The sequence below is a fragment of the Athene cunicularia genome (genome assembly GCF_003259725.1).
Source record: "Athene cunicularia isolate RWA chromosome 4 unlocalized genomic scaffold, athCun1 chr4_part2, whole genome shotgun sequence".
NCBI lineage: Eukaryota > Metazoa > Chordata > Aves > Strigiformes > Strigidae > Athene > Athene cunicularia.
The window spans coordinates 16,503,610-16,518,511 of NW_020799099.1; the positions used below are offsets into that span (position 1 = coordinate 16,503,610).

At 37.6% G+C, this 14,902-nt stretch overlaps 1 protein-coding gene across 1 annotated transcript in view; it reads left to right on the plus strand.

The window, feature by feature from the left end:
- PAPSS1 (3'-phosphoadenosine 5'-phosphosulfate synthase 1) overlaps positions 1–14,082 on the plus strand; it is a 46,387-nt gene extending 32,305 nt beyond the window's left edge. Inside the window, exons 11-12 of the mRNA XM_026847594.1 lie at positions 3,110–3,339; positions 13,064–14,082. Coding sequence (XP_026703395.1) covers positions 3,110–3,339; positions 13,064–13,202 — 369 coding nt within the window. The 3' untranslated portion in view covers positions 13,203–14,082. The remainder of the gene's footprint in view (positions 1–3,109; positions 3,340–13,063) is intronic.
- Positions 14,083–14,902: the final 820 nt, after the last annotated feature.

The window sequence follows — 14,902 nt, forward strand, 5'->3', positions numbered from 1 at the left end:
CCCCCCTTTAGCCATGAGTCACAGGATGTTCAAATTCTTACCAGGCTCAAAAGGTTAACTCTATGGTAGCTTTTTGATAGATAGGAGAACTTGCCAGTGGAATGAAATTAGACAGGTGTTGCTTATTTTCTGCTGGCCAGTTGGCTAATCAAACAGAGGTTGCACTGCCTTTCAGTCAAGAGAAAACATGCAGTCCAGATCTAGTTGAGGCATGTGAGTTAAAGTGGGGAGTCTTGTACTGTTCTCCACAGACCTTTTCTGAGAATTAACAGAAATCTTCTACTTCAGTCTTGTATTCATGAGCATATGAGGAGGAACAAAATCCCCAATTCTTATTCTGAACAGGATGAGAGCTTTCTCCTAACCTATGTGACATTTCCAGTGACCTCAGAGTACAGACTGACAATAATGTTTGTAGTCAAATAAAAGAGTCTCTTTAATCATTTTCTATAGGTCATTTAAACATTGATACCAGATTTGTTTCTGTAGCACAAGTGCTTTACGGAACAGCAAGCAGCTGTTAGTATGGTTATCTACAGGATGGATGTGTCCTTCCAGTCTGTAAAGATTTGAATGGACAGGTTTCATAAGTATCAATTTAACATTTTTGTGTATTTAATATTCCTGATAATTATCTTGGAAGAAAAGAAACAGTTCTATAAGGGGGAAATTCTGTATCGAAATGCAATGAATTCACCTGCTTAGGAAAGTATGTTCTGAAGTAGTATGGATGTATAGAAATGGGACAAAAGCTGCTAGTTTTATGCCTCAAACATGTGGTTTACCTTGTTCTAAATCATCTTAGTCAAATAGCTTCACTTATTCAAAATGGAGTTCTTACTGTTATCCAAATGACAGCATGAAACTTAAATTTCTTAACTATGCTAGAACAGTATTAGAAAATATGCTGCTAGCTGCTGTGGTATGCTAGAATTTCATGTGTATGGCCAACTTTGTGCTTGTAACATAAATGTAAAAATTATTAGCATAGCTATCAGCATCCAGATGCTTCCATAGCACACTATATGCTTGAATAGCAGTGGGATCTGTCATGTGTAATGTCTGCTTGTGGTCAAGATGAAAACTGATACCGATGGAACACTCATAACTCATGTCTGGTTCCCAATTTCATTATCTGACTACTGATTTACAGAACTCTGTCATTGACTAAAAAACTTCCTCCCTGAAGGGTTTCTATAATGATTAGTTATAGAACTAATGCAGAGCTAAAATTTAGTTACTACTTTGAGAAATCACTTTATTGCTTCTTGGCTAAAGCTTATTAACATGGGACAGCATGCACAGTAACTAAAATATGAAATACTGATTTTGTTTCATGTAGAGGTTTGCAGTAGGCAGATGCAAATTTTTTTTGTAATGAAAGGAAAATTTATCCACCACATTGTCCATTTACTACGAGGTAGTGGCAGCAACTTTTGTCCTATAATTTGTGAGTTTTTTTCCTTCTGGCCTCCCCTTCTTTTTTTCCCTTTAGTGCTTGACAGATGTTTTGACAGATGTTTATTACTATTCAACTTGTGAAACCATTTTAGGATATGTAGTTAGTGGGTAGGCCCTTTAGTTTTCTGTGAAGGTAAGGCTGCACAGGTAAGAAACTACTGTTACATACTTGCTGGGCTTCTAAACTCTTCTCTGAGTATCCTTTGGCAGATACAAAGCTATGTAGATCGTATGACAATTCTTTTAGGGGAATAATTCCCAGTGTGAGTACATAGGGACATTTCCTGAAGTGGTGGTTTTTGTTACCTGAAGTAATGTAATAGTTATTCTACTTTTCCTGTACTGTACAGTTAAATTTTCTATTGAAAATATTACATATAAAAACAAATTAAGAAAATTTACCGACTATCCTATAACTTCAGTCTAAAAACTGTCGTAACTGTAACATAACTAACAGTCTAGGATCTAGTAAACACTGCAAACAGTCTTTGGCAGAAAAAAAATCCTCTCACCATATTTAGTGAGAGAAATGCATTTCTAAATATTTTGAGCTCATTTATTTGGTTGTAGAGTACAGATAATCGAACAGTCTATGCAGAATTTCCTTTGAAATATCTTTTTTTTTACCTTCGGTATTTAACAGAGCTATGAGGAGAAAAAAAGTAAAAATCAAGTTGTCGTTTTGAAATGTGCAGTGAAGTAATGTGGGAAAGCTGCTTGTCAATATTTAACAATACTTCAAAATACTAAGTGGAAGAGAGTTGGTGCAGCCAAGCAAAAATCCACTAAAGCTAAAGTTTCTCATTTTGACATTGGCTCCTCCCCAGTTCATGCAGATGTGTCAGAATCAAATTATCTCAAAATGATCAGGGAAAAGGGATTAAATATTTACGAGAGCTAGAGCTGCTTTATCTGTTTTCATCTTGGAAGCTTGTGGTATAAGTAGGCAATCTTAGTGCTCTGAAAGCCCATGCCAAGCATTCATGTGCAGTATGTGCCTAGTTTATATGTCGAGTCTTAACACTGATACAGAGTAAGTGTTGAAGTCCTGCCTTGGACAGCATCCTTGCCACATGTACCAGGTGAAAAAGTTTAGGATGGGTAATTTTGGTTTTCTAATATGTAGATAGGTTGATAGACCACTTATGAACACTGTGTTTAAGGAGAGTATCTTGTATTTCTTTCAATGAGATGTTTGTCAGCTATCTATTGGTCAGGGAGTCTTTTTAGAGAAATCACTGTGATTGAAATAGAGCAATATACGGCTAGATCCCACTAAGCTTCCCAAAGCAGTTACTTTTGCATTAATCTTTTTATATAAAAGGAAAGGGATGGAGGGTGACATCAGGAAGAACTGAGCAAAGAAATGAATGAGCTCCACCTTTCTTGCCCTGATTATACTGTTCCAAACACTGTGCTAAAGTAACTTTTAAAGTATCCTAATGTGCAGAAGGAACAGGGGAATAGTATGCCTTAGCTGTAAGTTTGGTGGTGACTCACATAATTGATTCTTAGTTTTGTGGGTGGCTTCATAGTAAAAATAATGTCTGATTAGGGAAAAAGTGTAATTATACAGCGCACACACATTTTAAGTGTCATATTTTGATGATTTTCTTCTGTTAACTGTTTTTCCTTGTTTCTGTTTTAGGTTCAGTGGCACTGCAGATCCCGGATGGTTGCAGGAGCTAACTTCTACATTGTAGGGCGAGATCCAGCAGGGATGCCACACCCTGACACTGGGAAAGATCTGTATGAACCAACCCATGGTGCCAAAGTGTTGACAATGGCTCCAGGCCTCCGAGCACTGGAAATTGTACCCTTTAGAGTTGCAGCTTATAATAAGAAAAAGAAGTGCATGGATTATTATGACTCTGATCAGTAAGTTGTTTTTTTTTGTTTTAAGACTTTTGGAGCAACAGCTGCCTTTTGCCCCCCACTGCCATAAAAAAAAAAAAAGTTTTAAATGAAATTCATATTGCTCAAAGGTGACTGTGTTCAGATGTGGTTTAGATCATGAATGCAACTTGACTTTAGCATGATATGGGTGTGGTTTCACAGGTCTACTAACCTTATCCAACTTTAGCTGCCACTGGAATATCCCTTTTCCTCCCAGGTACTGAAGTTTCTCTAATTCTGAAAGATGTTGGGACAGATTACTAAATCCACAGAAAAAGGTTATTATTTATTATAATAGTAAGATTAGCTTTCTGTTCATTTATCTTCCTAAATATGCTTCTCAGATGTCAGGTATGCATCAGATGTGATGGAAGAGAAGCAATGAGAGTGCTGCAGGGAGAAGGTAGTGGGGTAAGAAAGGGTGACAAATAGTTATTTGCTTTATTTAATAATAATGTCCATTGTATGTCCCAGGGTTTTCAGCTGTGGGTTTTGGGTTTTTTTAATCCAATTACAGGATTTCACTTTCTGCATGTTCTAATACTATTTTTCACTCATGTGACATAGCTGAGTCCCAATCTCACTGTTTGTGTTGCTGTGGTACCAATGAGTGGGACTGGGAAGATGACTTATTATTTTAGTTTGAATCTCTTTATTCAGATTATTGAACTGTACTTTTGTTTTACATCAAACTGCAGTTGAAGTTAGTACTGAAATATAAGCTTTCAAGCAAGATGTTTTTCTAAAAAGACCTTGTATTTTTTACATTCTATTTCCTACTGCTTCTAACTGAAGAAATATGTACAACACGATTCATCTTTGAAAGCATGAAATCAGCATGGGATGGATTCATCTGTAAAAATGAACCCATCTCTTATCTCTTATTCTTCAGCTGCTTATGCTGCAGTTACTCTGAGTATAGAAGTCTCCAAGGATGTCACTGTGGCTTGTGACAAATTTTATTCAGCAGCTTGTGTCTTTCTTACCATGAATTATATTTATTAGTAGATTGTGTGCTGGCTTAACCTTGATTGTAAGTTATGTAACTGCTTTATATTTCAGCAGTAAATTCCAAGAACCTGAATTAGTCTGCTTTTATTTTTAAAAGCTGCAAAATGTTATGGTCTCTTGCATAACTAAATATAAATTTTGGATATTTTCTTCTGTTGTTTGGAAATCATAAGCAGTATGATAAAGGCAAATCTGTTGAAACCTGACAAGAATTAAAATAGTTTCACTGTGTATTACTTTACGACGTCCATATGTGTTTGGAAATTTGATAATTTGTTACATTGCAGATGTTTTAAAATTGAAGCTAATCAGGGAGGCTTATTTAGTAGTTGTAGTTTGCTGATGTTGTTCTTCCTTTGTTCTCCCTCCCATATAGGCAGCATTCCAGTGTAAGGTTCTCCTTAGTGCTGTGAAGCTTCTCTTTGGATGGCATTGCAGCAAGGTTGTGGTTTTGGTTTTTTTCCTCAAGTGAAGCCATGTACAGTAGCATCAGATCGATACCCTGATGCATATGATATTTTCATTAGGAGAAATAAAATCGGAGGGAAGGATACTCCTAGCATATGACGGGAAACTCTTCTCCTAAATTTATTGCCTCTTAGCTAACTGTTGAACACTTTACTACCTTTGTGCCTTTCATTACTTGTGATGCATCCAGAAGTCCTCATTGCTGTGCACAGTAACTAGATTGTGATGTAAATATTGTCTGTTTTATGCAAACCACTATAATTATAAGGTTCGGAAGGCTGTTGTAGTAGATACTATGGGTATTGGTCCTGTTTGTTGGCCAAGTAACTCAGCAACTTTTAGAAGATAAATACGAAAAGATTAAAGTGAAATAGTTATACTAGTGTGTATAGGGAAGGGGAGTAGCAATGTGAGAGGCCAGAATTCCTGTTTCATGGAACAGAATCTTTGTGGAAGAATATTGATTCTGTAATCATTGATAGTGTACTCTTAGCGGTATAGATTTGATTTAGATCAAGGTGAGTAAAACTGTTCCTCTGTCATTAGCCAGAGCAAGTGATAAAAAAAATCTCTGTGGCAACAGGATTTGCCTTTTGTCACAGACCGCATCATGCGCATCATATTATCCTTTCATCATGCCTGTGGGCACACTTTGATTTGAGGCAGTTTTTTTTTCTGTTTCTGTCACTGTCGTGGAAAAAGACAGTGGGTGCTATTAGTTTGCAGTTTTGTCTTGCTGTTGTCAGAATGTAAGACCGTTTGTCCTGTCCTTCCCCAGATACTGTTTGTGAACTAATGGGTGGACTGGAGTGTGGCAGTGATCCTCTAGATGGCAATGCGGACACATGCAGACTCCCTGAAGAGAGAGCGAGCTGTTACTGCTCCTGCTTGCCGTAGAGCGAACCCCGTGGTAGGCTTCAGACAGAGTTAGAGCTTGCGTGGGTGCAGCTGGTTGCATTTCAAGATGGTCTGAAATCTTGAAATGCTGAAAATGTGGCAGACTCCTGGACCATGTGGTGTTTCACTCTTTAAGGAGGATGGCAGGGAGTAGAGGTTTATCTGGGAATATGAGAAGATCATTACTGGTGGAAGATCCTTGGGTGTGAAACAGTGATGTTTGTGGAAATCTTTCCTGAGCTTGCCGCTTATCTGGTGAAAAACGCATCTTGAAAATGTGGGAAATAGTTGTATGCATAGAAGCATTACTCTGACTTGTTTTGGAAATGGGTAATGACTTCTGTTGCACCTTTCTGAGTTCTTTGAGACTTGGAGACCTGACAGCCAATTAGGCAGTTAAAGAATTTACATCACTAATGGACGCACAGAAGGTTATTACAAGTGGGTTTCCCTTGGACTGAGCTGTAGCTGAGCTGTGTGTCTTAGCTGCTGGAAGTAGTTATTCTCTACCCAAGTGATCACCTCTTCTGTTCTTTCAGGCTTCCTAGACTCCTCTATCTGGGAAGGGGCTTGTGAGAAGCCATAATGGACACAGTTTGCTATATTGGGGATGTCTCTAATTTGGCAGGGTTGGACCCACACCTGCTTTGTTAGCAAAGACATGCAGAGGTGGTTGCAGTTGTGTTCTTTGCTGATGTTAGTGAATCATCTTTCTGCTTCTGAAGGCAATCCCAAGCCATGGAGATGTTGGGGAATGAATCTTTGGCTAGTGGTGAGAGGTTACAAAAAGCTTGATCCAATTGCCAGAAGGATGTTTGACAAGTTGGGGCTGCAGCATTAACAGTGGCAGAGAATTGCTTTGCTTGTGACATCTCTAAACATACATGCTCCGCTTGCTGATAGCATTCCATGTATGGCTGTCGGGTTAGGTTTTCACGTGCTAGGTTGGTACTGGTCAGCTACGTACATAAGATACTGGGCAACTATGTGATACCTTGCTGTGACTAAGCTGCTTGTGACCTGGTGGCAAGCCTGGGAAGCATCAAAAAATCTACCACTGGTCCTGCCTCTAACTTAGTAACAAAAGCCTTTACTTCCCAGGTGTTCTGTCTGTGATATTGAGAGGTCATTGTTCTTTAGGCCTTCAGCTCCCAAAGGTGTCCACCAAAAAGTGCAGTTTTGTGGAGTTGATATAGAAGTTTGTTTCTCACTTCCATTAGTATTCTGTAGAACACATGCTGCTCCTGGTGTTTCAGTAGACCTGGTATCTCTGCATAGGAACAGTCTGGAGAACACAACTGTTAACTTTGAGTGTGAGGGCCTCATGCTGCTGTTTAACAATGTTGAGCTGCTGTGGTGCTGTGAGGGAGCTGGAGTCACTTGGCAGCAGGTGTATCTACATGCACCCCTGTTTATAAGGAAAGGCAGAGATATCCCGCTGAATTCGGGGTCAATCATGGAGTATAGTGTGTGTGTATGAGAAAGGGGGTAGAAAAAGACTGATGTAAAAGGTAGCTGCTACTAGCTGCACAGCAGTTGTAGTTGCAGAGTTGTGCAGTGTTTAACTTCTATAAATTGTTTGACTGAAGTTACCCTTTGAAAGATTAAGACCTGTGAACAACCAATGACTTGAAACTAAATTTTACCTCACGAAGCCACTATCATTTTTAATCTGTTTCTTAGACATCTTAGAACTAGGTTTTAGCACTTCATGGAACCAGTCTTAAAACGTATTTTTGAAAAAGATGTGTCTAAGATTTAGGAAAGGAATTTGAGGAATGCATTTGAAGTGATATATAGAAGCACAGGTAGTGCTAACATAATTTTAATTTCCCTTTGGTCAGAATGAGTAGAAGTAAAAAAAAAAATCCCCTTTTCTTGTTGCTGAAGGAAGATAGCAAGCCTAATCATAAGTTTCTATGGGAAGCTTGAGCATTTGCGCTTGCACAGAAGTCTTGAAGGTATAGGTATAGGAACTAGTATGAATATTTGTACAACCCTTTGATTATCATAGTTTTTTACCCTTCTAGATTTCATAGAACTTTGGATCAATAATTGAATATGCCTAAACATGTTTTGGAAAAGTTTATAGGTAGAATTCTAGTTATAACTGAGAAATTCCCAATGAATGTCTGATCTGTGAACCACTATTAGACAGAATTATAGAGAAAAACCAAAAAAGAAACCAAGTAACCAACCAAAACCACATCCACTCCTCAAAAAATCCCTACCCAATGCTGAAATCCCTTCAGAAGAACAGTGTGTTTTTTCAGCCAAAAAGGCCTCTCAAACAGTTACCACAGACAAGTGTAATTTGGGATTGGTGGCTTAATAATAGTAGTTGTTTGGGTGAGCAGAGATTCCCAGTTCTTTACAGATCAGTCCTATAAAATGCAGCCACAGACTGCTGCTGAGAAAAAGCTCAATTAAGGAAGGAAATCAGTCTGGCAATTAAAAAAGCCACAGCAGTGTCCGGAAAAATGGTGGTGTGGTGTGGTTTTTTTTGTTTTGTTTTTTTTTTTTTTTTCCTGAAAGAAAACTGATTATATCATTTTGTCTGAAAGAAACCCATAAGTAAGAATACCAGAGCAGACTGTTCATGCTTCCTGTAAAATGTGAATGAATCATTGGGTATATGTGAAGAGGAGAGATTTTAACTTTACATAGTTTATTCCAGGACCTTTAATATAGCTGTCATGACTTCTTTAATACTACCAAGTCAACAGGATAGCTGTTCCAACCAAGTACATACTGTTGCCAGATTCGTTTGGTGTGATACCTGATCTTTAAAGGGATAGTAAGAGTCTGAAATGAGCACGCTTGACTGCCCTCCTTAATTTAGCTGTGTGAAATATGGCTTCTCAGTTAACATTAGTACATAATTTAGGATGCATTGAAACACTACAGCAGCTCAGGAGACTTCAACCTTCCTTCTAGTCAGAAAGGAATTTCATTCACAGCAGGTAAAGGATTTGCTTTGCATATGTTGCTATTAATCACATTATTATGTTCTACTTTCACAAAGAGTTCGTTCATGACTTGTTAGGTTTTGCACTTAGCTGATACCAACTGGTTCATTCAGCATCATGAGCTGTTCCCAAAGCATAACACAGACTGCCATAACGAAGACTTGACACTGTAAGGGACAACATTCTGTTCCTTTAGGGAGTTACTGTGTAAGTCACGACTTGGTGCTGGAAAGGCAAATTTAAATTCAGTGAAAATCCTTCTGAAAAGGGTTGTAAGGTTAGATTTCACCTCATGACAGATCCTGTTCAGGAAGCATTAAGTTGGAAAGGAGAATTGTTAAAGCACAGAATCCCAGGTAAGGAGAGTGTGAATTGTCCCAGGAATTAATTGGATCTGAAGTTTACCATCTGAGTAGAACATGAGAGTCATTTTGAAGCCCAGACTAGGTTGAATAAGTCATGTTATTATTTCCATACATTTGTTTCCATAACCCATATTTTCATGGATAGGCAAAACTATGAATGAATGGTCTGTATTTTGATCATGAATCTTGTATTTAACAGTAATTTCTTAAAGAGTTTGGGAGCACCAGACGTTGCCCTCCACAGAGAATGGGAATTCCAAGAAATTTGCACAGTGCCAGATACCCTAACAAGAAGGTCAGGGTTCCAAAGAGATTATGACTGATATTTAGTGCTCCCAAGTGAAAAATCAATTACATAATATATTTTATACTTAAATTAAACCTGTAGGGAATAATTGTAGAAGTGGAAAACACATTCTTCTCACTGTATTAAGGTACTGTATTGACACCTAAGAGAGATGGCAGAGGTTTCCTGTAAGACTGTGGGCATGTTCATACAGTCATTTCCCACTTGAAAACTGGTGATAACTTCTTTGTTTTGTTACAAGAACTGTAAGGTCTTGGAAGTCTTAGGCTCATGCACTGTTAGAGCTGTCATTGTTGCTGGGGTCACGAGGAATTACAATAAAAATAACTACTGAATGCATAAAAAAGGGAAATCCATGTAACAGGTTAAAACATTGGTGTTTGTAAAAGAAAGAAAGGAAAGAACTGATGTATGATTTCTTAATTTTCTGTGCATGGCTTGTAGTGCCCTTTGAGCCTGATGCTCAGTTACTGTTAATAGCTTGTAGATTAATTAACAGCACAGATTTCTTCCTGTGTTGTTCTGAATAGAAGACTTGCTGCTTTCCAAAGGTTAAGTATTATCTTGTGCACCTGTGGGGGTGTGTATATACATATAGGTCTGTGTGTGGAAGGAGGGCACAGTCTGAAGTGTAAGAAGAGATTAATTTTCTCCTTTTGCTAGGATGAAAGCACAGCAAGTTATGTATTTTCTGTCTGCCTAGCCCTGTCCTCCATAAGTAAGGAGGTTTCACTGTGCATGTTTGTAAGGATTTTTCACACTGTGGGTGTAATCGGATTCTAGGATGCTAGCCATGGAGCAAACACTAGTCTCAATGTAATATATTTTAAGACTGGTTTTCTGTCGACAAGTTTTTGTTGTGGATTTGTTTCTGCTTTTTTTTGTTTCTTCTGAAGAATGATTTTAATTGCATTGGCACCAACTATTATGTCAATACTAGTCTAACTCAACTGGTAACAAAAAAAATCAATGTTACAAGCATTTATTACCATACAGTATGGCTCAAAGAAAGCTAATTACAGCAACCACTGAATAAAAATTGCAAAGGCACTTTCCATGATCAGGAAAGGCTTGGGTTAAATTTCATTGAGAGTCATTCCAAATCTCACTTGAGAATGGAATTTGGATGGCTTTGACATTTATATTTCATAGCAGCTTTAATGGTCAAATGTTTCCCCCTCTCATGTTCCACTCAAAAACATTTTATGTAGAGTAACTCCTAATATCCTTAAAATTAACTATAAACAAAATTACTTGGTTTTCTTTCAGGTTTATTTTTCCACAAAAGCAAATTACTCATACTGATATGTTTTATTTCAAAATGCTTGTGGTTCACATCACACCACAGTACCAATACTGATAAGGTATTTCTGCTTAGTGGAAATTTCGGTTTCTGATATTCCAGAGAATTTATTTTTACCATCAGTAAAGACTATGAGTATTGAGTGGTTATTCAGATACCTCTGTTTTAGGTACGAAAGTGGAAATTAAACTGGAAACAAGAAAATTGAAAATGCAATCATTTTTAAAAAGGCAAAAATTACCGTGTTGTTTCAACATACAGTATATATTGCCAGAGCTCTATTTGAGTAATTTTAGTGATTACTAATTAAGGTAAAAATTTTTTAAAGAAAAACCCATTCAAATGAGAAGTTTGGGGTAATGAAAGGGCATCATTAGTACTTTTGTACTTTTTAATAGTATTTTTGAAACATTTCTAGAAACGTTGTGAGATGTCGAAAGTAGTATGTTTCTTCAATGATCCTCACCTATGTTTTTCTTTCCTTTCTTAATGTTTCTGTACAACTCCTTAGCTGCTTTTCATATTTATCTCTTCCCAATTCCTAGAGCTGCTCTTAATGCAACTAGGAATAAGAAGAAGCTAAAGGAATTGGGGGTCTTACTGAAGCAAACTCATATGGCATACCCAAGTTTATTGTCTTAGTACCTTTATTTTGCTTGTAGGGCACAGGAGGAAGTTGAATGTCTTCCTGAAAACTTAATAGGCAAGGAGGGGATAAAGCAGCTAACATTTTTTTTAGTTCTTGAACTTTGGTATTGCTACTACACTGTGGAGAAAACCACACCTGGAGAAACTTTATAGAACTTGCTTTACTCTTCTGTTCCCGATCATCTGAAGACTTAGTATTTTTTCACTAGAATTAGCCAGGCTTATCAATTCCCCACGTATATTTTATAGAAATAGTTATTTGCAAAGAATACGAGCTACCTTCAAGCAGTGTTAGTGATCAGTAGGCTTTGCCAAGGAACGACGTTTTCAGGCATTATAAATAGCAGCGACATAACTCTTTCTCCCATGGGTTTACATCAACTTTTAAGTTTTCATTTTTATATAATTTATATTTGACAGAATTGAAGCACAGTGGGGTATGCAAAAAGCCTTGTTGTGATACTTCAGGAACCCACAGTCCCGATTTGAGAGCAGTAAGAAAAAAGCATATATGTCAGTGCTGCTCTGTAAATGTATACAATCCAAATCAAAAAGTTATGGGGCTAGTTCTTTGTCAAAGGGAACTGTGGAATGCTTTCTGCATCTTGCTAACTTCCATACCCTACTGAGCATAGCTCAGCACTTGCTGGGCCAGGTTTTGCCCTCTAGTGCGCACACTTGGCTCTTGTTTCTGTCTGAGGCATGTGCATCTGAGATCAATACTTGGCTTTTCTTTCAAACAGACAAATAAAGAATGAGTAATGCATATATGCTGCAAAATGAGCAAATGGCATAGGTAAAATGGCATATTTAATTTAAGAATAAATAATTTTTCCTGTGGAGCATTTGGTAGAACTCTAGCGTTCTTGTCTTTTACTCGTTTGGTCGTGTGAGGACTGAGCTTAACATGTGGAGCTTTTGCTGCTTATGACCGCATACCTGAGAAGATAACATGACAATCTAAATTAATATTAACAATGATAAACAATCCTGATCTGGGATCCTTGTGCATTTGTCCAACTGAATTCTGATTTTAAGGGAAAAACATCTTTAGGGGAAGGTATTTTTATTATTTCCCTGATTTTTTTCTTTATTTTGAATTGTATGTGCTACATTACTGATGTGCGTGTATATGCGTGCTCAGTGGCTTGCAATAGCTCAGCTGTGGAGCTTGCCTCTAGACTCTGAGGCTTTTACTTTCTTTGTTCTTCGAATTGTCCTTCACTAAGATTTCATGCAATGTTGTCGTTTCACATTCTAATGGCACTGAATTGACCTTCAGCCAGCACTGGGACCTTCAACCAGCACACAGGGCTGGTCTGCTGCCATGGCAGGGCAAGGTGCATAATAGGATGGCTGCTGTTGCTTGGCAGAGGGCTGAGAAAGGAGGTGGAGGAGATGGTTCTTTCTCAACAGCAGTTCCGTGTTTCCTCATAGACAGCAAGTCAGGCTAGATGGAGGCACAGACTTAATTCAGTCCACAGGAGATCAGTTGGACCATGCTGCCAAACCTCAGGAGATACCTAAACGGAATATTATAAAGGGTGTATATTCTAGAGATTTACTGTCATTGCTGGCCAAATGCCTGGAAATGTGAGTTGCTATACAGCATTATACTCCCAAGAAGAAATTTATAAAGTATCAAGAAAGCAGAGGGAATATGAGCAACATTGCCTGTTTTTAAAATATGTTCTTTTTTTCTCCCTCTCCCCCCTTACCCCCACTCCTGCTCTCTCAGCCACGAAGACTTTGAATTTATATCGGGGACCCGCATGCGCAAGCTGGCTCGAGAAGGACAAAACCCGCCGGAAGGCTTCATGGCTCCTAAGGCTTGGACTGTGCTGACAGAATACTACAAATCCTTGGAGAAGGTTTAGGCCTCTTATTAACTGCAGATCAACCTTTGACGCCTGATTTATTTACAAGAAGGGGACCACACAGTCACCGTTCATGTTGCTTTGTTGTGGTGTCTGTCAGGAAGTTCTTCTCTGAAAACAGACTCTTTCTCCCTAACTTAGCATCAGTCTTTGCCTGTCCTTATGGGTTCTATTATGTCCTGGCACCTAACTAGCTGCTGGTTTTAATGTCTTCTCTTTTATTACAGTTAATATTCTTGCAGTAGGATTTTTAACTCTTGTGTATTTTTATATTTTACTGCCTCTGTCCTGTGAGTTCTGCAGCTGTTAAATAGATGTAGCTTTTTTCATATGTTATTTAAATTGCAGGGTAGTGTCTGGTTTTAGTAGTTTCTAGGAGAAAATGTAATGGTTAGACTCTTAATTATGGATAAATTATAAATTGAAAAAGTAAATAAGCTCTAAACCATAAAGTGTCATCATCTTTATCGCATCATCTCCAGAAGCACTTAACATTAATTTCTCACTGTATGTAATCAAAAAGCAGAATTTTTAATGTAGCATAATTAAACTTCTTTGCTTGCTTTATTTAGCTTTGGAGTTGAGTTGTCCAGTGATTCTCTTCTGCTGTGGACCTATAAAGATGGCCAAGTAACAAATAAAAGAAAATTTCTAGTTTTCACTTTGAATTGATAACTAATCCAGATTTTTTTTTTTTATATGTGCTTGTTGCTGTAGATGTCAGTAGGGAATGTTTTATTTCATTTGATATAACTTTCCAGTTGTTGGTTCCAGATATACTTGTTCAGCCTATTACAACTTTAAAAAAAGTATGGTAGACCAACCTTGAATTCATGTTTAATTGTTGCAAGAAAAATAAAAAAATCCTTAGATCTTGGCATTTCCTGTGGTACAAGTGCTTAGTCTCAAGGTTAATTTTCTGGCTATTTTTCAAGGTCTCCAAAGAGTAATCTCCTTCTCTTGGTTCAGCTTTGCTTGCTTGAAAAACAAAGCATATGTTCTTCTAGGATTCTTCAAAAACTGCTAAAGGAAAATTTAAAAAATGAAAAGTAAAACACTTCTTTAAAGGTAAAATTATACTGATCTATTGGGATCTTTCCAAGCATTTGCAGGTAATTAGTGGAACAGCCATAGCCCCTCTTAACCTATTAGCTAGAAATAATCTCATCTCCTTCTCACAGAAACTTACTCTTCTTTTGTTAAGCAGTGTATATAGGAGGAACCAGCTCAAAATTGGTTTTAGGATGTTGATACTGGCCTGCTGAGCCTGGATCTAGATTTTTTTGGATGGGGAAGGTTATGATGAGGGGACCTATGTATTGAATGGAAAGAATGCTACTTGCAATCTTTGTTTATTTGTTCACAGTTGTATTTAAGACAAATACTTTGAGAACTCCTTACTTACTTTTTCTTCCTCTGTCTCTCTGAAGAGATGTAGAAAGTATCTTTTAATGGGGTTCTTACGTCTGATAGAAAGTAAGGGAGAATTGGGAAAAGACGAGGTGTGTTTATTAGTGAATTGCAATTACTTGAGATTGTGTCTTGGTAGTGTGAAGCTTATTTCTTCAGAATTGCTGAACAGATTTTATTCAAAGGCTTTTTTTTTTAGATTTTATCAATATGTAGGATGTGCAAAATCCAGAAGATAGAGTCAGTTTGTCTGTGTGCAGATGTTCATGCAAAACTTCAAGTTTAACTAT